General features: G+C 40.7%; 1 protein-coding gene across 1 annotated transcript in view; it reads right to left on the reverse strand.

Moving 5' to 3' along the window:
- TRIM36 (tripartite motif containing 36) overlaps positions 1 to 24,969 on the reverse strand; it is a 37,837-nt gene that overhangs the window by 7,075 nt on the left and 5,793 nt on the right. The window contains exons 2-8 of the mRNA XM_066615180.1: positions 21,111 to 21,436; positions 14,532 to 14,678; positions 8,745 to 8,840; positions 4,567 to 4,820; positions 3,857 to 3,981; positions 2,888 to 3,181; positions 374 to 671 (exon numbers count right to left, since the gene is read on the reverse strand). Of these exons, the coding sequence (XP_066471277.1) occupies positions 374 to 671; positions 2,888 to 3,181; positions 3,857 to 3,981; positions 4,567 to 4,820; positions 8,745 to 8,840; positions 14,532 to 14,678; positions 21,111 to 21,269 (1,373 nt within the window). The 5' untranslated portion in view covers positions 21,270 to 21,436. The remainder of the gene's footprint in view (positions 1 to 373; positions 672 to 2,887; positions 3,182 to 3,856; positions 3,982 to 4,566; positions 4,821 to 8,744; positions 8,841 to 14,531; positions 14,679 to 21,110; positions 21,437 to 24,969) is intronic.

The following is a 24,969-nucleotide window of genomic DNA, read 5'->3' on the forward strand; positions in this document are numbered from 1 at the left end:
TTTAGGCATGCCAAAGAGTTCAAGTGTGCCAGATGAAGTTTTTGACTTCCTTAATTTAAATGGCAGATTAATGCCATTCAAATGCCCACCCAATGCTGTTAACAAATTACTTTTGAAATTGTTTCAAAAAGAAACTTGACATTTGTGTTGTTTGAGATGCACAGGCTGAAAGATCTTTTGAACACACAGAAATGCTGACACAGTCCTTCAGATCCAGACAAATATCTGGAAATGTTGCTTCCCATTACAATACTCAATTAACATAACAGACCAATACTGAAAATTCAGCTGTTATTTCAACTATGTAGCTTTCCAGCTTATTCGAAAACAAAATAGCTATGAGATCTTAAGAAAGCAACAAAGCATTTCTTACCTTGGGCTAGTAAGATCACGAGAACTATGGAACCATTCGTGGATCTTGGCATCAGATGCAACTCCTACTTTTACCAAATATGAATAGGGCTCCACATGAAAAGCCCAGAAATGCTTTCCTTTCACAATACCAGTGTCTCCAACAATGCAGTCCAAGGTGGTATAGCAGCCTGCTTGGATACGCTCAGCTCCCAAAAGCAGAGGGAACCCAGCCCTGCTTTCTACAGCATTTCTCCTTGCATTCAGCATGAGATGTTCACTATTGTAGCCACACTTGTCATCAAAAAGGAAACTAAAAACTGAAAAATAAATGTGTGTGTTAGAGATGCTCAGCTTTAGTGTCAATTCTTAAGAAAGTCAGATATTCTAGCTGTTGGCAGGAAAAAAACTTGGATATTCTTCTACTTTAAACCACATGTGGGGCCTCAGTACTCATGGAGAACCCATTCTTGGACACCCCCCCTCCCCCTGCAGATACAGAAAACTGTGATAATCAAATCCATGATTTTCAGCCCCGTAAGACCTCCGAAGGGGCCAGAGCTGTGTTTTCTGAAGTCAGCTTTGTGTGTTTCTGGAGGCTGTGTGTGTCCACCTTTTAGGGGCTTCCTGGGGCCCAAGAATGCCTTATATGGCAAAAAAAAGGTCACTTCCAGTTTTCCAAGGGAAACCGGAAGTCACTTTCTTTTTCTTTTGCCAAAATGGTCAATCCGAAGCCTGCAGAGGCAGCGGGTAAATGTGCACTGCCTCTGCAGGCTTCAGGAAACCCACCAGATGCAACCAGAGTGCAGCTCTGGAGGGCACAGGTGGGGCCAAGTCTGACTCCATGCAGGTCTGGGGGACCCACACTGAGACAGATCCACAGATAAAGAATCTGTGGATACAGAGGGCCCACCTTTACAGACAGAATAAGTAACCTAGTATGAGTGCAAAAATTGTAGATACCACAAATAAAGTTATGTGTAGTCAGAGTTTCAGTTGCACTATTCAAAACAGAGAGGCAGACAGGCACAATGCACCAACTAGCAAAAAAAAATCTTTACTATTTCAGATAGTAAACATTCCACAGGAATGTTCTGTGAATATATTTCCAATGTGATAGTGGTTCTTGCTTTCTTACTTCCTGTCAGGAGGGTGTATTTTTCTGATGTAGTTCTGATTCTAGTACCTAGTGGTTAAGACAGACTATAGTTCCTTAGAACTGCCATTTCTCTGCTGATTTATCTTTTGAAATGCTAAGATGGTAAGGAAGTAAAATTATATTTAAAAAGACCATTAGTTGGGTAGCTCTTTGCACTTTTATTTTAGAAAGTCTCTCCTGGAGTTTGGAATTTATAATGGTAGTATTTTGTGGAACCATTCTTATCAGGATATCCTCCATTTAGTCTCCTGACTTAAGAGAGAGTTACACACAACCATGAAATCCTCTCCTGGGTTATCTTGGGATAGTGCCATTGTGAAGATGCAAGAGAGACTGAGTTATAATCCAAGATAAAGTACACACACCTGACAAGAGATTCATGACTATAGGAAAGGCCCAGGTGGGTGATTTATATGGGTATTGTGATTGAATCCTTGTAGTTAAAAAAAGGATCCGTTGGAAGCATTCTTTACCTGATTCTGGACAGCCAGGGGGACATGCTGTTTGGCTATCCCATGAGCTGCTTAAAATCTCTCCATGATTCGGACTTTGACTACTTACTAGCTAGTGACTATTATTTTTTTTTAATATAGCCCTTTTTATTATTTCAAATGTGTGTTCAAGTTGGGTAGAGCTGCTCACCAAAATCAGGTTATTTGGCTATACAATTGAAACAGGGAAGTGTTGGAACAGAGAGGTGTGTGGCGTTAGGGTGGTGCACCTTACACACACACCCCTCTTTGGTAATTCTTTTGGGCTGCAATAACCCGCTGATTCCTTTTAGAGGAAATTCTTAGGTGCCTGCCTGAGGAAGGGGCATGCTACCAATCTATTCAAAGTTGGAAATTAACACTCCCTTATTTCTGGTCTTTCTCCACCACAACCCCTGCCGAAATAAACCAGAAAACCAGACCAGAGTCAGAAAAGACACCAAGGGCACAATCCTAACCTAATTCTAACTTTCCAGAACTGGCATAGCCTTGCCAATGGGGCATGTGCTGCATCCTGCAGTTGGGGGGCAGTCAGGGAGGCCTCCTCAAGGTAAGGTAATGTTTGTTCCCTTACTACAGAGTTGCACTGCCCTTACCTCGATGCTACAAAGTTGGTTAGGATTGCGCCCCATGAGACTTTCTGGTAGCTGTCCTGCATTTATTAAACTTCCCGTTACAAATTTCAGCCTGATAACATTTCAAAAGTGTTCTAAGAATTAATTAATTGGGCTAGCATTTGGAGCTCAAGCTTAGACTTAAAACATTGGGGAGAACATGGAGAGGGGAGTTTAAAAATATTAAAGTGATATAATTACACATAAACCCACTCTGTATGTGTAATTCTCCAGCCTCCTAAAAGTTTCCACGTCGCTGAATCTTACTGTACCTGGAGCTGGTGGTGTGTGCAAGATAACTTCTCTGCTCCAAGGGCTGCAGATAGATCCTTTATATCCTCGGACTCTGAAGGAATAACTACTGTTAGTGTCAAGGTCAGAGATTATTTTACTCTTGCTGAATACTTCAATCTCTTGCCATGCTGGGTTTGCCTCTTCTCTACTAAGCTTACGGTATTCAAGGATGTAGGTATCAGATGAACCTGCTTTCTGTGGATGATCCCAACAGATCAAAGCTTTGTTATACATTTTGCACTGTTCCTCATTTATCTCTGGTATATCAACACCTGAATTAAACAAACAAAAACAATTTTTAGATTTAGGAAAGCCTTTTACGTTCTTCAGAAGCATGACAAATGTATAAAAAAGCCTCAGAACATAAACATCTGCAGTGTTACGGGGGAAAAATGTCCCCTCACTTTACAGATTGGATAGCCTGTCACAGCTTACTCAGCCCTAGGTTGTCACCCTCACCCAATAGCAGTGCTACTCATACCACTAGTGTTTCCTCTGACAACAAGACTTTCAATTTCTAGGGATATTCTTGGCTGCTCCTGCCAACAGCCTTTTTTTAATCCACTCACTACAATTTTTGAATGGTGATATCAGTTGGTCAAGAAAAGAAAATTCCATAGCTCACAGAGGTGAAGTGTCAACATTCACTAATCTGCTTTATTATAAATAAAACCAGTAAAAACCATGCATCTTAAATATTAACTTACTAAAACACCCTGAACATTCCACGATTTACTTATTCAACAACAAGGAACTGTTTCCTCTTCAAAGTGGTTCCAACATGTAATTGTGCACAGTACTTTCTCCAATACCAAGACATTTCCCAAAGATACAGGTGTTTCAGGGTATATACAATGTTTGAAAACTGTTGAGAGTAAACGGTGTCTGGAAAGAAAGTGAGCAAGTTGGGGGTGGGAGAAATAAAGCAATCATCCTACTAAGCTTACCACTTGAATGGAAAGACAAGTCTCCAAGAGCTTCCTGCTGTTTTGCTATATCAATAACAAAATCTTCAAAAGAAGCTTGGGCTGCAGGTCTGAAACTCTTCAAAGATTCAGTAGCTTTCTGAATTCTGTGTGTGGAAAATGTTTACTAGTTAGGTTTATGCACACACTCTAACAAGTTAGCCTTTAGGATCTTCAGTGAAACAAAAAAACATCTTGCAAACTGACAATATTATTCAATACAACATCCTTTGACCATGGCAAAATTAGGTGTTTTTTTTCCAAATTTCCTTTAATGGAATGCAAAAACTGCAGCCCAGTGTGTATTAATCCATCCTGTTGCATGATTAACAAACAGAATTAAGATTTCAAAGGGAGCAGGGGAAACAATCAGCTAAGAAGTTCTCCTGTAAAGCTCCATTAAAATAGACAGAAGCTGCACAAGAGCTCCTCAACGTTATGACATGCAGGCTTCAATTCAACATACACTGTGCACATACAAGAAAGCAACTTTGTTGGGGCATGGGGGTGTTACCAGTTCATGTCAAACACATACACCAACCGATGCAGTGGGGGGGGGGGGGGAGACGACTCTAAATACCAATTCACTTTTCATGGACTATAAATGGGCTGCAGTAAGCAGATGGGGAAACCATCCAATTCTTACTTTGAAGTATATCATCTAAAAATATAACACAAGACAAATTACATACCTAACATGCAGCTGTTTTGCTGTTTGAACAAAACAAGACTGGTCTGTTTCTTTGAGAACTTCTTGTGCATATCCCACCAGGCCATTATTTTCTAGAAGTCCCTGATACTCTTCTATTTGAGACTGCAGTTTATCCAGTCTCAGATTTTTGGAAGCTTCAATTGCCCTAAGTGCCGTTGTTCTTCTTTCTTCCAAAACATCAAATAGCCTGTCAAAGTTGTTAGATGCTTCTTCCTTGGCTCTTTCACCATTACACTATATAAAAACATTTGAACATGAAGGCTTCACTTACACAGTGTATATCAATACTAAGCAACATGACAACATTTTACATTAACTACCAAAATAATGAAATCAAAAGTCTTAGTTTTGAGTGTAAAGTGCACTTGACACTAGGTCAGTGGTTCCCAAACATTTTAGTACTGGGACACACTTTTTAAAATGATACTCTATCAGGAAGCACCTAAGTTTGCCTGACTTTTTAAAAAAGGAGATCTAGAAAGAAATGTTTTATTTACTGACAAGTAATAATAACCAGAAAAAAGACCCGCAAACATTTATCTCCCTATATTTACACATGCGTATGATCTGCGGGAGCTCAGCTCCTTGCAAGGATAGTTAGTGGCTATCTGATATTTTAATATCTTCAGGGCTTGAGTTAATTAGTTATAACCCTTATGGAACCCTCCAAAAATCAGGATATGACCCACCAGTGGGTCCCAACCCACACAGTTTGGGAACCACTGCCTGGGTGGTAAGAAACAGGTTTCAATCCAGTTTAATTTTACACAGTTTTAAATAAGAAACAGTCATTCAACTACATAGCCGATTTAGGGTACAATCCTAACCAACTTTCCAGCACTGGCGTAGCGGTGCCATTGCGGCAGGTGCTACATCCTGCAGTTGGGGGGCAATCACAGAAGCCTCCTCAAGAATAAGGGAGTGTTTGTTCCCTTACCTCACAGTTGCATTGTCCTTACCTTGGTGCTGGAGAATTGGTTACGATTGTGCCCTTAATGGTTCTGACCATCAAGACATCACAAATCTGCCAAAAGTTGCTCTTATATCCAAGCAGGAATGGAGTTCCTGCTCCATATAACAATTATAACAACTATAATTGTTGTGCAACATCTAAAAATACCAATCTTATATTTTAACTGCAGATTACAAGAAAGCTCCTGAGTTTCCATGTTTTGCCATATCAGTAGAGGAGCACAGCTTTTACAAGAGAAAGATTATTATCCAAAGCTTACATATTTCAGTGTCAGGTTTCTTTGATGGGTGGATTTTCAAATACAATATTGTCTAAATTCATTGCAATGATTGATCTCAACCCAAATGTTTGTTTATATCAAGACTAAGGGACAAACTAGATATGTACGTTACCCCTAATAGCAACTCGCAGGGGGAACTCACATGTGCCACAGTTCTCATTCAATCCTCACCTCCTTTACCCACGCCCAGGATTGCTTTTTAAGAAATTAGGCATCTAGTTTGGCATTATATAAACAAGTGCAAAAATAATGCAATTCTGCTTCTAGGGTATTAACCTTTCCATCAGATGATGCTATTGGCAATAGCCTATGTGTGTTAAAACCAACCCACAATTCTGATAAATGTTTCTCCATGGTTATAGGATTTATTCCTTAAACTTATTGATGCTTTTGAATATTCCCTTCCTTGCCCCAAAATCAGGCCAAAGACTTCTCTCTTTATAGAATACCAGAAGTAAGAGCCCTCACATGCATCAGTTCTCTCAAGTGTCTAAACTGCACAATTACTACCTGATCAAATTGCAATTGCTTATTCAGTCTATAGTTAAGTGGCTGCAAAATGGTTATAGCTTTCTCTCTTTTCTTTTTTCAGCCCCTGTCTGCATTCTCAACCATTTCACATGGTTGCAAAAGCACATAAGTGTTGCAAATAAGCATTACTTGTTTTTAAAGTCAACTTTAATGATTTGTCTAATTGCTGAACTAGTTTAAAGGAAGTTTAAATACATTGTCTAGTTGTACTGTATACTTATTTTTACTTTTACACAGCAGGTGCAGGGAGGGCATCCAGATGTGAACTATATCACTGAGGTAGGGGGCACTTCACTTTTTACCTCTGTGCTCTTACCACTAAAAATACTCCTGAAGGTACCAATGCAGTAAATGGCAGCTTCAGAAGAGACTCAGCAAGAAATTAGCAGAGTTAAAGAGCTAAACTTTCCTTACTTCCAGATAGGATCCCTAAGCAGCTAAAGGTTGATTTAAACAATCCTTGAACTAGACACTGAAGCATTTAATGTCTCATTTAGTTTTGCCTTAATTTGCATTAGAGTTCTTGCATAATTTACTGAATTATTTGCATGCAACACTGACTTATGGCATAACCAATCAACTATTTAATAAGTCTGTCTTCTAAAGAATCACCAATTGGGATGCACTTCTTCAACCCAATTCCATGACTCAACAGAAACATTTTCTAGTTGCCATCTAGAACAAATGAATCCATTTCTTATTCAACTTCAATAATATCTAGGTATTCTTATGTGCGCTCAGGCACAGAACTGGATCCAAGAAATAAGACAGGGGAAAATGGTTGACAAAATAGACTAAAACCTGAGGGAGTAAGAGCATGGTCGAAGCTAATAACTCAGTATGAATATACAAAATATAGCAGTTCTCAATTATGCAGGAGTTATGCTCCTAGAAAACTGCACATGCAGTGGGCCCTCATTATCCGCAGGGGTTTGGTTCCAGAACCCCACACAGATGAAAAACTCTGTGCATGCTCGATTCCCATACCAAGCAACATAAAGACAGGAAAAATTGTGAGGAAACCCAACACGCCACTGTTCAAAAATATTTGGGGGGAAAAAAATCCCCCTGCATTTTATCAGCGCGGTAGTCGTCCCCACAAAACTCGCATTCTGGTTTTCCTCCTGCTTTCTTACCATTGGTTAAAGGCAGGAGTGCCACTGAAACAAGTGATAAATCAGAGAAGGGGAGGCATCTGCGGAAACCTAACTTTTTAAAAACTTTATTTCAGGTGTTTCACAACCTAACGAGCAGGGAAAAAATGCCCAAGTTAGGCTGTGCATCCAACGCCAAATAAGCCCAAATGAGTGCTGCACAGATAGACACCATGCCGTGCTGGCAAAATGCAGGAAAGAATTTTTTCGAACCATATTCATCTGATGGTTGTGTAAATGAAAAACAACTTTCCTGTAGAAAATAATGGGATTGATCTGGGTTAGGGGAAATTTAACATTCATGCTGATGACTGGTGACTTGTGCTTATGCATGATAGCGTAAGGAAAGGATTGAAGAGGGAGGTTACTGGGAGTGGAAGTGGCTAGTAATGTGGATAACTGAGAAAGCAACAAGGAAAAACAAAGATGCTGGCAAGGAAACAGAAAACGGTAAGCAGCTTACAGTTTTCTCTTAGGCTTGTCAGTTATCCTGTGGGGAAAAAATCCACTTACTGCTTCATAACTTTCATGTTGCAAGAGACAACCACAGAGGATTGCTCTCTCTCTCTCTCCCTGGTGGTTGGCAACCTTCAGTCTCGAAAGACTATGGCATAAGCCTACAGCACCTGGTATTCCCAAGCGGTCTCCCATCCAAGTACTAACCAGGCCTGACCCTGCTTAGCTTCAGAAATAACTCAGAAGTCTCCCTTTGTGGCCTTGCTGGCACTCCAGCCCTTGCCACCAAGGAGGAGGAATTTACAAGATGTGCAACCACAACCATCTCAGAAGCTCTGTGAACACATTTGCTTTGTCTCTTTTTTATCTTCTGGCCTTATAGGAGACTTCCCCATCCACCAGAAGCTGCCAGCGTCTAACAGGGTTACTCATTAGCAACCAATTAGCAACTAACTGACAGTGTTATTTCAAACATAAGCCTGAACAAATCACAGTTCTGGTTTTAATTTGTAAACTTTGTTATTTCAAAAATGTGCAAATTAAGACCCCATTAAGCTGCCTGTACTAGGAGCCACTTCATTTAAAAAGAGATTTATACAGAAGTGCTCTAAATAAGATGAACAACTGATAGAGGAAAAAAACATTTACGTGTTTCAACGAAATGCAACATGCAGTCATCACATAAAAATTAACATTACTATCTCCACTTTAATAGGAGCATCATCATAAGACTGCTTGGCCCATGCCAATAAGCAAAGTCTTACCTCCATTTCCTTCATTAAAAGACCAAGTTCTGAAATCTGGCTTTTCACCTGGCTTTCTTTACTAATGAGGTAGTCTATATCCTTAGAAAGTTTCTCCTGTTAAAAGTAAAAGCAATACTCGTTAGAAAAAAATGAACTGTAATTATGCAGGAACATGTGAGCCATCTATAGAAATCAAATTCTTTGCTATTTCCTATTTTGGAGCAGATCTTCTGAGAATAAAACATAGCCCTGTTCCATGAACTATGCAGCATCTGGATCCAGCCTAAACACCACTCCAAGCTTAATGGAACTAAAACACTGATATCCATCAACTATAGCACATACCTGCATTGTGCAATGCATACAATACCATACAGACATGATAGAAAAGGGGAGCAGTGGGAGAGGGACAGTATACAATTCACAATCTTAAAAGACATTTCTGCTACCACAAAGCAACTATATAAAGCAATGACTTTTGCTCTTGGAAGTATACAGGTCATTCCCCATTATCCACTGGGGTTCTGTTCTGGAACCCCTAGTGGATTAAAAAAACAGTGGAAAAAGACTTAAAGACCCACTTCTAGGTTTTGCGCCCCTGCACTGCTCCTAATGAAGTAAGGGCTTGCCTCAACATCCACAGGAGTTTGATTCTGGAACTCCCTGCTGATACCATAAAATGTATTAAATCAAAGCAGTTTAAGAAGATTGAAAAGTGCGTCGCTTTACAATTGTGGTTTAAAAACAACTTTTCTTACTATTGTAGAGAGGCAGTCAGCAATCAGAAATGCACAGTTCCCCCTGCCTTTGCTTGGTTCAGCTGAAGAATGGAACAAATGCTTGTGTGACTGTCTCTCTACAACAATAGGAAAAGCAGTTTTTTAAACTGTGATTTTAAACGAATGCTTTTTTCCTTCTCCAGGGATCAGCAAATTCCTTCTCAACTGCAGTAGCCATTTGTGTTGAGTCAAATCCATGTATGAAAAATCAGTGTGTAACAAGGTTGGACCTGTACTATCCTTCCTGAAAGTATCATAAAGCTGCTTATTTAGTAAAGTTATTTTTAAGATTGAAACAGGACAGCTCATGGCCAAACAACACATTACATGAAATGCATAATGTGTTTTTGTTTCCCCTTTAAACAGCATGCCAGGGCAGAAGTGGCAAGATGGGTAAAACTGTGGTTGAGGGAGTACACTGAGCCCACTGCAGTGGTGTAGCTAGTGGGAGGCGGGAGGGTGGTCGACCCCAAGTACCATCCTTGGGGGGGGGTGTAACACCACAAATGCCCCAACATTGCTAACATTGTGAAGGTTAGGAGTAACCCCATCATGCTATATATGATTGGATGCGGAATGTCTGGCAGAATGCAATGCAAAAAAACCGGATTGAAATATCTCCTTTCCATCAAAAGTTATGGCCAAAAAACCAGTTATGGACAAAAAATGCATTGAACCCTATAGAAAATGAAAGCCATATCACACGTTTACTCGTGATTAGGCAAACATACCATAGTTTGTCAGAAAGGGCAGGCTGAGAGGAATCCAATGACACCAGAATGGTTCCTATCCAATGAAAGCAGACCCCAAAAAACACCCAAGAAGGAAGTCCCCCCCTCCAAGCAGACAAATGTATTGAGCCCTATGGAAAGCAAAAGTAAGCCACACGGTTGCGTTTACTCACGAGTAAGCAAATGTGCCTTGGCTCCTGGTCAAGTAAGGCAAAGAGGAATGCAAGGCTAGCTGCATGGTCCCCATCTAATGAAAGTGGAGCTCAGAAGGCAGCCCCCCCCCCCCAAAAGAACACACCAGAGGCTTGAGCTGGAAAGGTGGGCACTGGGGAGGACTGAAAATCTCACTGCTTTATCTGTGTGTGTGTGGGGGGGGGTGTTATTGCAGGCAGGCTACAGATAAAATTCCCTTGGTGAAACTGGGTTGGCTTCCCCTTATTTATGTTTTTCTTTAATTTAATTATATATAATTATTTTATTTGCTTGATGTCACTTCCAGCCATGACATCACTTCCAGTGGGTCCTGGACACATTGTCATTCTAAAAAGTGGGTCCCAGTTTTAAAAGTTTGACAACCACTGCCTTAACTCCAAACAGGCCAATGAGACATCCGGGGGGGGTGTCACCCTAGTGACCAAAATTCTGGAAATTGTGGCTTTTATGAATAATACCATCATGTTATATACCATTTGATGCAGAATTTCATCCATTGCTTGTGGGGAAATATTCACTGCATTTATTTTTCAGGCCATTATTATTATTCATTCCATGTCATGACTATTACTATCTCTGTCTCACCTCCCTCACAGGGTTGTTGTGAGGACAAAATAAGGGGAGGAACCATGTACACCACCATGAGCTTCTTAGAGAAAGGTGTTATAAAAAGTGAATTAATTAATTTAATTAAGTCATATGGGATGACAAAAATTTATGGGCCCCGGGTATCAAATGACCTAACTACGCCTCTGGCCCTCTGCAATCCTGATTGCAGCCTCCATCCCATCCTATTTCAAACTGAGAAAAGCTCAAACTGAAAGTCAATAGAAAAAAATTTAAAATAGCTCATGGTACTCACAATTGGAATTGTTATCACAGTGGGGGGGAAATGCTAAGCCCTTCCCCCAACTGCTCCACTGAAGTTCAAAAAGTTTTGACCATCATCCCCCAATACTCTATTTAGGGAAAACAAACACAAAAAAGTCCACCTTTTGTGTTTAGTGTAACATACAATCTGACCCTAAGTTTAAGGTTATCCTGGGTAAGTAGCAAGTCTGTACAGGTGGATGCTAGTATTCATGGGGGTTCAAAGTGGATACTGGGGCCCCACACTGAAAGCACTTTAAAATAAAAAAGGGCCAAAATAGTGTTTCCTACCTTCAATGCATTCTGGGGCAAGGCTGGGAGAAGAAAGGAACCTCCACATGACCCGGAAGTGGGTCTTTCAGTCCTAGAACTGGTTCTAGAGCAGGACCGCTCAAACCCTGGCCCAGGGGCCAGATCCAGGGTTCAGGCAGATCTGTCTGCCCAGTGAGCAGACCTTTCGGTTTCACCCAGGTGCCACACAAAGTCCTCCTCATTTGGAGGACAGGAATGCCCTGAGTAGTCGCATCTGCCTAGATGTCCTGTCACGCAGCCTTCTGAGACTCCAGGCAACAGATGCAACTGCCCACAGCATCCCTATCCTCTGAACAAGGTGGACTTCGTGTGGTGCCTGGGCAGAATACTTGGATGTGGTCCGGACAGGGACCACATTCCAGACACACAGAGGTTTGAGCACTGCTAGAGTCTGGGAAACTGTGCAGTTTGGCCATGCAAAGGTAGGAAATGTCATTTTGGTGTTTTTATTTGTTTTTAAAGCACTTTAAATGTGGACCTGGTATCTGCTGGCATCCACAACGAGTTAAATTCACAGATACCACAGGCCCATTGAACTTCTTCCATCAAATCAGAAAACCTAGAATAAAAGCAATATACTGTTTGTACAAAAAACCGCTTGAGAAATTTTGCCACTAGTCTCTACAGTATTAAGTATGTTCATGATAAGCAAGACAATATTAGTTAAGCTTATACATTTTGTTAAATATAAATCTATTTCTATGACAAAATAATTTGTTCCATCAAACCTACCATAAAACATTGGCCTATTTGAACAGCTGGTATGAACTAAGTGAAGATGGTCAAATGTGCTGATTAAATTTAAGTTATACCTACAATCATTATAACATTACGAGTTTTAGAAACTATAATCATGTTTATAGGTTAAGATTTATAATATTCAAAAAAACTTTATATTGTCAATTGTGAAATAAGACAGACGTATGTATGTGTGCATGCACGTGTTAAATAAAGCTGAAACCTTTATTTCATTTATAGGGGGATGGGGGCTAACAAGCTGAAATTAAATCCAGATAAGACAGAGGCTCTCCTGGTTCAGAAATCCTTGATGCAGGTGCTGGATTATCGGCTTGCGCTGAATGGGGTTGCACTCCCTCTGAAGGAGCACGTCCGCAGCTTGGGGGTCCACCTGGACTCGCAGCTGCTCCTGGATTCCCAGGTGGCGGCTGTGGCTAGGGGGACCTTCGCTCAGCTTCGGCTGGTGCGCCAGCTGCGGCCGTACTTGGATCGTGCAGACCTGGCCACGGTGATCCATGCCTCGGTGACATCGAGATTAGATTACTGTAACGCGCTCTATGCGGGGCTGCCCTTGAAGACGGTTCAGAAACTGCAACTAGTGCAGAATGTGGCGGCCCGTGTGGTTACTGGAGGTAGGTGGTTCAACTCTGTCAGTCCACTTCTCCAGCGGCTGCATTGGCTACCCATTTGTTTCCGGGCCCAATTCAAGGTGCTGGTACTGACCTTTAAAGCCCTATACTGCTCTGGGCCAGGGTATCTTAGAGATTGCCTACTCCCGTACAATCCGGCTCGTCCTCTTAGGTCATCAGAGAAGGCCTTTTTACAAGTGCTGCCGCCTAGGGAGGTATGTGGCGTGGCTGCAAGAAATAGGGCCTTCTCAGTAGTGGCACCAACGCTATGGAACTCTCTTCCCCTTGACTTAAGAATGGCTCCCTCTCTTGAGACCTTTCGGCGAGGCCTGAAGACCCTTCTGTTTAAACAAGCCTTCTGAGTTCTCGGCCTTTTTAACATCTTTTAATATTTTTTACAGGCCTGATTCTTTTATGACTTGCTGCTCCTCTATGCTCTTTTTACCTATTTTTTATTCTGACTGCTGTTTTTTATGATGTGTTAATATGTTTGTTTTTAAATTATGTTTTTAATCTGTTGTAAGCCGCCTTGAGTCCCTTTGGGGAGAAAGGTGGGGTAAAAATAAAGTTGTTGTTGTTGTTGTATAAAGTTGTTGTTGTTATTATTATTATTATTATTTAAAGTGTGCATTAAATAAAGCTGAAACCTACTTAACTAAAGCAATGAAGCCTCCATTACCCTTTCAAAAATATGTATTTGGTAGTTGCAGCCTAGACCTCTCCGAGCCTTTAAGGTTTCCTAGTCTGCTTCCTACAGCCTCAGTAATCTGCGCTATCACCCATTTTTGCAAAACCCCTACATGGCCAACTCTAGGTATAGTGCTTGCCTTCCTCCTCCCATCACTGTCACATCCCTGTTGACACTTTTCTATAATACGAGCAGGCAGTGCCAGGCACATCTGAAAGGAAGTGCCAAGTAGCCTAACTATGTAGTACCAATTTTCAAAACAAGCGTGTAGCATCAAACACATGAAACTGCTCATCTCCTGAGAGCATCTTTCTACATGTTCCAACAAAAGCATGTCTGGGAGTGATGGAGGAAAGGACCTTCTCTGTAGTAGTGTCCAAGTTGTGGAACTCCATCCCACAGAAGATTAAGTCAGCCCCTTCTTAAGTCTCAATTCTGGCGCTAGCTAAAGACTTTGCTCCACTTAGCTTTTGGGATATGTTTTGCTTGTAACTGCTGCTATTTTACTGTTTTGTTGGGATGCTCTCAATGCCAACTCTATTGCTGTCATTGTTTTTTATTGTTTGTATTTGATGTTTGCTTGTTCTCCATGCATTGATTTTTGTTGTATGCTTCCTTGAGCTGCTCCTTTATGGGAGGCAAAATTCCAGGGAATACATTTCTTGAAAAAAACAATTTCCATCTAGTAGATGGATGCTGTAGCTCTAACTGCTGCTAAAGCATAAAGCTCAATACAATTCTATACATGTTTTAAAACGGCACCTCCATTTGCAAAGATGAATATGGTCTAAGTTTGTTTTTACACCTCCAAAAATATCCAGTTCCTGTTTTCCAAACCCACTTACCTTGAGTGTTTTGTAGGCACTGCTCATGGTTGTCACTCTGTGATTTGCATGTGTGCCACCTAATTTGCAAAGATGACATACAGGCCTCCTGCATATTTCACAATACATGTTTACTCTCTCCATTTCATGTTCCGGACACATCAAAATCTGGTAAGGAAACAATCGTATGAATGTACGTTAAAGGACTGCCCAACAATAAACTAGTATGTTGATCACACTCCCATTTGTATTAATTGCTCCCATTTTGTAAACTACTGTATGTTAACAGCAGGGAACCTTTAATTAAAAAACTGAGACACAGGCATAACTATGTTTTTGATACTTTTTTTAAAGGTACAAAAAAGGAAAGTCATCTTAACAGAGTTCTTATAACTATCATAGCTCAACATTTTCCCTGTTAAGGGGAAAAGAACATCTCCAAAGCATGTTTGGAAGCACCAAGTGAAAGTATGCATGCAAAGACTGAAAACAGAGAGGTTCAGGGAAGAAGGGGAAAAATGCTTCCATCAAATGAAGATACCCATATGTTATAAATATATGAATGCAGTGGGTCAACATCTTACACAAGTGACTTATGCAAATTCAAGTATATGCACTCACTCCCACAAAAAAGAAAAAAAGAGAAAAACAATTTAAATAGTGCAAGTGATTCCCCCTGCCATTCAACTTATGCTATTTATGTCCCAGAGCAAGCCTGAAACAAGAGAAAGAAGTTGCTGTTCCCTCAGTTTCCATGTGTCTTTCATACTATGATTTTTGTTCTTAAAGTGACAGTACATATTGTTGAATTTAAGGGAGATTCAGCTATACACAATTTTGGTTTTATATGCCAAACTCAGAATGCAATCATCGGGTAGCATGTGAGCTGACTATACCAAGAATTTCTGCCTAGACAACTGCCTAGTCACATAAATAGAAATTTTGCAAAATGCATTCTATTCTTCCTAGTCAATTATAAGATTTACTAAATGATACGCTACAACTCACTAGCTAACCAGAAGAGGGAGAGTCATATTCTCCAACTACTGCAATGTACTGATCAGGCACAAATTGCTTATATGGGAATAACTATTGAGTTATTCTATTGGAGAGTTCTTTGAGCTGTCACACTTGTTTTCATTTCTAGTCTAATGTAAATTCCTTAGTCCATTTACACAAAAACCTAACAGTTGTACAGGAAAGTTTCATGTTCCAAACACCATCACCAACCAACTTTCAAAGCATCAAAAACAAGGCATAAGTTTATAGTCAAACTAATTATGTATAATGTACACACATGCAGTAGTACACATCTAACAATTAAATGCATATAGAAACTTAGTTAAAATTTACAATAGCCTGCTGCAATATAATTTTATTCTATACAATCTAAGACTAACCAATTCAGAACTAAGACTAAATCTAAGACTGGCCTATACAGTATTGTCTGCAATAGTTAATATACTATAAAAGAGGTATTTGTAAGTGGAAGCATTAACTGCCACAAAAATGTTTTCTAGAAACAAGCCATCTGGCTCTGGGGAAAGGAATGGAGAAGGTTATTCCTGACTGCCTTTGGTTTTTTCCTCAAAAGTTAAGCAAGTTGTTTCATTCAGTAATTTGTTTTGAAGTGTTACATAGATACATCCTTCCCCTCTTAACAACAATTCACTGTTCTATAATGGTAGAGACATGATGCGGGTGATACAGTTAATTTAACCAACAAACCCACAGACTTGAACATTTTAAGGTTAATTCACTAAAAGGATTACTAGCAATTACAGGATTCCATCTGCTTCTCTTTTTAGTAAACAACCATCTAAAATATTCAATCTGCAGAAGGGTTATAAATGGGAATCACCGTAGATACTTGCCTATAGTACATGAAATTTTTGCCAGCAGACGGGCGCCAAGTTTTTCAAGAAGCAGGCAGGCACAGCTCCTTAGAAACAATTTGTTAACCTTTTATTCTCCTTCCTTCTACTGCAGCTTGGTTCTGCTTTGCAAATGCTTGCAAAGCAGGTCTGTTTTTTGAAACACCAGGATGGGAATCCTCCTTTCCATTTGAAGCAGGCTACAATTCAATGCACCCTTACTTAAGAATAACACCCATGGAAAGCGGTGGGTCTACTTCTGAGTAAAAAGAGTTGCAAATATATGCAGCTCCATCTCTCTGCTGTGAATTGAATTGCATACTTCTAGTTATGTGTTATGGGTTGTATGTTGTAGGTAGAGCTTCTGGTTTAACACGCCAAACACCTTAAAGGTGGATTTGATTCATGGATCTCCTGCAGTGGTTCCCAACCTTTTTCACTTGCATATCCCTTGGCAATCTATTTCCATAATTCATACCCTTCATATTAGCAAAATGTTTGTAATTAATAATACAAGCCCTTATCTCCTCTCTATGAAAGCCCAGAATTCATGTATTTATCACAGTGCTTTCTCTTTTTATGTTTGAAGAACAGAAGACTCTGCCTTTGCACTGTTTTGCACCAGAAGTATGCTGAGAAATTCTGGGTGATTGATCACTTTCCATATTATGTTTCAGCTTTTTTACTGTGCTGGTTTTCAATCACTGGTGCATACATGAATTGATGACCAAAAACTAGCTATTGGTGGGGCTTTCACAGCCAACTAGCTACCTCCCTTCCTGGTCCTTGCAAGGCATTCCTGTCTTGCAAGGCATTCTGGAGCCTTTTTCTACCATTATTCCATTCTTTTTCAAGTACCCCTAAAGGTCCTGTTGAGTGTCCCTGGGAGTACATGAATACCAGGTTGGGAACCACTGCTTTACTGGTATGTTGTTTACAGTGCACTTACTCTGATAGTGCTTACAAAAAGGTGATGAAGACTAGACTTTAAAAAGAATAAAAATGTATCTTATGATCTTTTACTATGTTTTAAATAAATTAGAGACTACAGTTCTTGGGTAACAATTAGTGGTGGGTTATTTTTCAGGATCTGGCCTCGAGTAAAATCAGACAAAACTATAGTCAGACACCCCCCTAAGTTTAACCTCCGACTTATCGGAGTGTCATAGGAAATTCCATGATTGTTGGCTCAAAACCTGCCCTCGACTTATCTATGGAGTCGACTTGTGAGCGGGTGTCCGCGGTGATTCAGCAAGGCTGCTATGATGCATGAGATATTGTAGGTGCCATTCTTTTTTAACAGCTCTCCTAAGCTATGCTTAGTTATTTACTTTAGTTATAGGCTTAGTTCTAAAGATCTGCTTGCACAGACAAAAGACACTTCTGCCCCTACATATGTGTGCGAGTACTAATCTCCCTCTTCCCGTAGCTATAGCCCCCCAACCCATAGCACTGTGGAAGGTGTTCCAACCCTGTGTACCAGGCTGAAGGAGAACACTGAGTTAGAAAAACAGCAACCTCAGACAGATGCAAAGCCATCGAGTTAACCATCAATGGAAATTGAATGGAGGACACCAATTACCTAGGAAATGAAATTCTGGAGCACAGCCTCAATAAAATCACAAAAGCAAACAACATTTAATTTACCAAGCTATACTAGCTAGCATGTCCTATATGGAAAATTTTAATCTCAGGCTTCATTAGACAGACACATAATGGAACAATGATTTCCATTCTTACTGAAACCTCCTCTATAACTGCTGTTTGTAATATTAAGACATGGATGAAGGCACCCATGTATGTGTGCGAAAGCAATATTGTGAAGATTACAACCACGATGATGTCTTCAAATCAAATTGAAAAAAATTGAAAGGTGTACCAATGGCAACAGATGCAGTCAAATAAAGTTTGAATTATTTTTTCCTTCTCAAACATACCAATAACTGTGAAAGTCTTTGAGGGAGTGGACTTGTGTTGATTTGATTAAAAATAATTGTCAGCCCCATGTAACCCAGGGTAGCACCAAGTGGCAAGATAGCGAGTCAGAAGAGGTTTTGCTCTCCCTGTTGTGCATTGTCAGGCATGTTTACATGAACCTTATTCTACAGATGCATGTAAACAAGAAGATTAGAGTAAATTGTCTTCTTGTTGCTTTTCTAAGTAAACAGCATTCACTGCAAAAGTGTTTCTAAACTTTTCTAGCTATGAAGGTAGTATGGGCTGTATCTTATTTAAAAATAATAATTAAAATTCTGTAACTACACAACCTCAATCCTGTGCCAAGAAAACAGAATGCTGCAAACTATATAAGCTATGTCAGTTGAGTGAATTTATTCAGGTTTTGATAATCAAGTGACAAGAAGCTACATAGGACACTGAAAAGCTACCCCTAGAAATCTGGCTAAGATATCTTCTGGCATCTTAGATTTCAGCACACATTGTTTGCATATGCTTATGTATTATCTTAAGTATATCTTCATAGCCATAAAGTCTACAAATTTGATCATGTTTAAAATTAAAGTTCAGATTCTCTGGAAGCTGAAGTCTGTGCTCACTACTGCATTTTACCGTTTGCCTGTGTTCCCACAGAACTGCAGTGCACATGCAGATCTGCCTATAATTTAGCTCTTGACTGAGAAGACTGCCTTACAAACCCAAAAACCATATCATTCTGTAACAGGCAATATAAAGGACCCTAGTTCTATAGAATCTGAAGTAGTGCTCAGTGCTCTTGCAGCTTTGGGAATGTTCTTCCATTTTAAGGTAACAGTGGGCCATCAATATCCACAGTGGATCTGTTCCAGGACCCCCAGGGGATACTGAATTCTGCAAATAAATAAATCCATGGCTGAAGGACCTCGGAGCATCTCCCAGAAGGCACTTCTGGTTGCATCCAGCTGGTCCTCCGAGTGCCTCCAGCTGTAGGCTTGGCATCTGCGGATATTGAAATCCACAAATAAATCAAATCAAATCAAAGACCTTTATTGGCATAAACAATAAAACCAAGGTGTAGACACAAAAGTATCCATATCATGCATTAATTAGACTCAACTTCTTGAGACAATTCTTGCATAGATAAGTAAAGGTACTTTGCCATGTTAATTGATAAAATATCTTTCCTGCCAGTTAGTAACTGTCTAAGCATGTCAATTTCAGATCCCTTAAATGACTTTAAAATAGGGTATAAATAGTAGCTCTGTAAATCAGAGTAGCAGTCACAATTTAATAAATATGAAGAAGAGTCTCAATAGAACCTGAACCACAACAACATACATACTTTAGATTGCTGAGCACTGAAATTTGAAATCCGCAAATAAGGAGAGTTCACTGTATTCTATTTTAGCAGACTTGCAAAAACCTAATACCAGATCATCTTCTAGAGACAGATCTCATGTGTTTTAAGCCATTTCTGCCCAATGTTGCATATATGCAACAGGGACCAAATGTGTACAGCTGTGGGGAGGTTAAATTACTAATTGTTGACTGCCTTAGTCTGATAATGACAGATCCCAAGAAGAAATAAATTATCCTTCCCCATCAACCCACTTTTGCCCTGTCCACAGGCATACACATTTGGTGCCTGTTGCATATATGCAATGTTGGCCTTAAACAATTTCATGATTGATTAATCTTGTTATACAGAAATCTAGCAATACATACAAACAACTAAAAAAAATGACTTTGCCCTCTCATGGGGCATAAGAGGACAGAAACTACATCATTCTCTAATACTGGCAAGACCTTGTCCTAGTTGGAGAAACTATGCCCCTATGACATCTGGTGATATGGCTCCACCTACTCGTAAATCCTGTCGTACAGGAACACATTATGCCATGGTATAGGCTGTTCTCCAAAACTGTCATGGTGCTCATCTGCAATTTTCACTGAATTCTCCTGTCCTGGCCCCGTACCCTCTGCAAGTTCCCCAACTCCCTGATCAGAAGTGAGAAATAAAGCTAGAAGCTAGGCAGGCATGTGTGATTGTCAGTGTTGGTTAAATCAGTTGGTGCAGAATGGATGACAACAGCTTTGACAAAGCATGTTCTGCAAGTATGAAAGGAATTATTTAGAGTCCATTACATTGTGCTAATTTATCACATACATACACAGTTCTCCGGCAGATACAGAGGAACTGGAGGAAGAGAAGGTGACTGTAGCAACCACAAATTATGACTAACTAGTAAGCCCAGCATTTGTATACTACCGGTATAGCCATGAACCACTTCTCCACTATTGCTACAGTTTTTTGTTTTTTTTCTAGATTCCATAGTTATGAGCCATTTACTGAGGTGGGCTTCTACCAGATAAAATCAGGTTGCTCTGTGATTTATCATACCTTTCCTTATTACAATTACTTTTAAGGCACTTTCATGGAAGCTAGTTACCAACTACATTTGCAATTATCCTACAAGACTGAAATAGCAAAATAACATGCAATGCTGTATTGCTGCAGCAAAGTCTGACAGCAGCACAACTCCTTATCAGATCACAGCTAGTGTATACACTGGATCAGAAGTAGTTCTGCCCATACTGGAAGATGATACACAAGTGTCATACAATGAAGACGGAATCATTTAAAGTTCCATCCAGACTCAAGAAGTGCCTGCTCACTAAAACTCATGGCAATTGTCATGCAATATAGACTTGCCTTTGTTCAGCATAAAAATAAAAATGGTCATGTGCAAAGTTTTGACAGTTCTATTACAAATTGAGAAAAGTCACTTACTTTAGGCCTGAAGTTGGTGGTTGGTCCCACATATTCATGTTGCGCTTTTACAGTTCCCCAGGGATGATGTATTTTGAAGCATTCGTTGCAATAACTTGCACTACAATCCATGCAGCTCTTTGTGGATTCTTGTGGTGGGGGTTTACAGAGATCACACATAATGGCTGTAGCTGCTCTTGCTGCCTGCCTATATCGTTCCACAATAGTTTCCAAGGTGAAGTTGCGAAATAGGCCATTGATGCCACGCTCTCCCAGATCTATATCATGCCGGCATCCAGGACAAGGGAAGGTAGTTGTCCTAGGAGTTAATGAATTACGTTTCCAACCTGTACAGCTGGCAGGACCTGGTTTAGTTACAATGCAGTAAAGAAAATAGTTTGATGAATTGAACAACACTGCCAGATCCTTATTTAGGAATTAATACACATCACTTTAGGAATGGCACTACATGGATGCCACATCATTTAATAACTCTGAACACAAAATATACATCCTTGCAAACAAACACCAAGAAAAGCTACATTCACTGCTTAATATTTCATTATTTGACATTCTTGACCAACTTATAAGATAGTGGTTTGTCTAATAATCAGATCGAAGGAGATCATACTGTATTACAAAGGACAGAGACTTAGAAAAAGAAAGCCCTGTTCCATCTGAAGCTCACTTGGTGGTCATTTGTAATTCACTATGTCTCAGCCTAATCTTCCTCAAACAGTTGTGGCAAGCTGATGGATATACTGTTGTAATATAAAACACACTGCAAACAATATAGGAAAATAGTTCTACACCAAGGAACTTTAATGATAAGAACACTGTCCTAAGTACAAAGCTTGGCTGTTAAGTTCTTCTCAAACAAGGGAACACTTCAAATTTGATTTCATTCCCAGTTACAAATCTTAACCAAGCCATAAATAAAAGTATTTCAAATACAGATAGGGATGGACAAGCAGGAAAAATGTGTATGTGTCACTTTAAAAGCTGAGTTTCAGCAAAGCATTATTTTGACCTGAGTCTACCAGAAACAAAGATCAAATATTAAATGTCAAGCCCTTACACATTAGCAAGGCTACATAGTATTCTGTGGCAACGAAAAACCCTGACTTCTTTCACTCACATCAGCCAAGTTCTACATCAAAGAAATCTAAGTTTCACAGACAGGCTAAAGCCTCTTCTACAAGTACCTCCCAATTTCCATGATTTTGAAATAATGTGCTTGTTCAATTAATCCCAGAACCCTAATTTCAAAAATTGCACATGTAAACAATCAACCTTCCTGCATGCTCCTGCAGCATAGTGGCATGCCACACGTGTGGCAATGTTCACCAAGCTGCCACTTACCACTTTATCAGTTTCCTTTTGTGACTTGTTTTCATTGTTGCTTTCTCAGTCATTAACATCTGTAGTCTTCCTCCTCAACCCCCCTCCACACACCATTTGGAGCAAGCAGAAGTCACCAGTCAATGTGTTATATGACTTTTCCCCTAACCTGTACCATTAAGTACATTCCAATAGCAAAAATATATTTAATTTACAAGCTCATACTGTACATATCCAGAATCGCAGTGTGGATTCCGAGCCAACAGGTCCACCACTGATATGGTATTCTCCCTTAGACAACTGCAGGAGAAATGCAGGGAACAACGACAGCCACTCTTTATAGCCTTCATAGATCTCACAAAGGCTTTCGACCTGGTCAGCAGAGACGGCCTCTTCAAGATTCTCCCCAAGATTGGATGTCCACCCAGGCTCCTCAGCATCATCAGATCTTTCCACAAGGACATGAAGGGCACTGTTGTCTTCGATGGCTCCACATCAGACCCTTTTGACATCCGAAGCGGAGTGAAGCAGGGCTGTGTTCTTGCACCAACCTTGTTTGGGATTTTCTTCGCTGTCCTGCTGAAGCAGGCCTTTGGAACTGCAACAGAAGGCATCTATCTCCGGACCAGATCAGACGGAAAGCTCTTCAACCTCTCCAGACTGAGAGCAAAATCCAAAGTCCAGCTGAAATGTCTGCGTGACTTCCTCTTTGCCGACGATGCAGCTGTCACTACCCACTCTGCCAAAGATCTCCAGCAGCTCATGGATCGTTTTAGCAAGGCCTGCCAAGATTTTGGACTGACAATCAGCCTGAAGAAAACACAGGTCATGGTTCAGGATGTGGACTCACCTCCCTGCATTACAATCTCTGAGCATGAACTGGAGGTTGTCCATGACTTTGTGTACCTTGGCTCAACGATCTCCGACACTCATTCTCTCGATACTGAGCTAAACAAGCGCATCGGTAAAGCAGCTACCACGTTTTCCAGACTCACAAAGAGAGTCTGGTCCAACAAGAAGCTGACGGAACATACCAAGATCCAGGTCTACAGAGCTTGCGTCCTGAGTACACTTCTGTACTGCAGCGAGTCATGGACTCTTCGCTCACAACAGGAGAGGAAACTGAGCGCTTTCCACATGCGCTGCCTCCGACGCATCCTCGGCATCACCTGGCAGGACAAAGTTCCAAACAACACAGTCCTGGAACGTGCTGGAATCCCTAGCATGTATTCACTGCTGAAACAGAGACGCCTGCGTTGGCTTGGTCATGTCGTGAGAATGGATGATGGCCGGATCCCAAAGGATCTCCTCTATGGAGAACTCGTGCAAGGAAAGCGCCCTACAGGTAGACCACAGCTGCGATACAAGGACATCTGCAAGAGGGATCTGAAGGCCTTAGGGATGGACCTCAACAAGTGGGAAACCCTGGCCTCTGAGCGGCCCGCTTGGAGGCAGGCTGTGCAGCATGGCCTTTCCCAGTTTGAAGAGACACTTTGCCAACAGTCTGAGGCTAAGAGGCAAAGAAGGAAGGCCCATAGCCAGGGAGACAGACCAGGGACAGACTGCACTTGCTCCCGGTGTGGAAGGGATTGTCACTCCCGGATTGGCCTTTTTAGCCACACTAGACGCTGTGCCAGAACCACCTTTCAGAGCGCGATACCATAGTCTTTCGAGACTGAAGGTTGCCAATACCTAATACTGTACATGTGCCAATTTTTGAGAACGTAACCCCCACATAAAATGAGAGGTACCTGTATAATAAGTCTTTCCAACTTTCCTGAATTTTGGGTTGTGCAAAAGCCATATTTGTGAGTTACTCTTCTGCTAGAACAGAGGAGAATTTTCACTGAATCAGCTGCCCTCATACAACATCCCATCTTGCACAGAGGGCCTCCCAAACCCCTGGAATGAATAATCAGAGGCTGTGGCAGATTAATGTTGAAAGGGGGCAAGAAAGCAAGAATAGCACCAGAGGTTGGCAGACTGGATGCCGGCCAAGGGCCCACTCAGTCACAGTGATACCAGAACTCAATAGCAGCAGCGCCCAACACACCGACATGAGTTGCTGTGGGGGACAGGGCCTAGTACAACACTTTGGTCCAGGATCTCCAACAACATGGTGTCAATACTGCAAGAAGATCCCACGCAGGAACTTTCCTCTGTGGCAGGGTTATTATGCAACACTTTGATTGAGGTTTGAGATGAAGGTTTTCAAAGAGTTTGAATTATAGATTAAAAATAGGTGAATGGAAGATGGGGCTATAAGGATATGAAGTCAAGGACAGCTGCTGCTAGAGGACAAATCAGAAAACTGCATGTGGCAATGAAAACTCTGGATTCCAAGGTTTCATACCCCACTGCAGTTTCTCAAACCATGAAAACTGCCACTGTCAGGATATCAACTTCTGCACCACATCTCATGACTGGGCAGGAAATATATAGCCCTGAATGCAGTACCATCATAGCACCTAAGTAACTGCACTCAGATCAGTTGGTTAAAAATTATTTATCTCTAAAGACACATTTCTAATACTTGTAT

The sequence above is a fragment of the Tiliqua scincoides genome, chromosome 2 (genome assembly GCF_035046505.1).
Source record: "Tiliqua scincoides isolate rTilSci1 chromosome 2, rTilSci1.hap2, whole genome shotgun sequence".
Taxonomy (NCBI): domain Eukaryota; kingdom Metazoa; phylum Chordata; class Lepidosauria; order Squamata; family Scincidae; genus Tiliqua; species Tiliqua scincoides.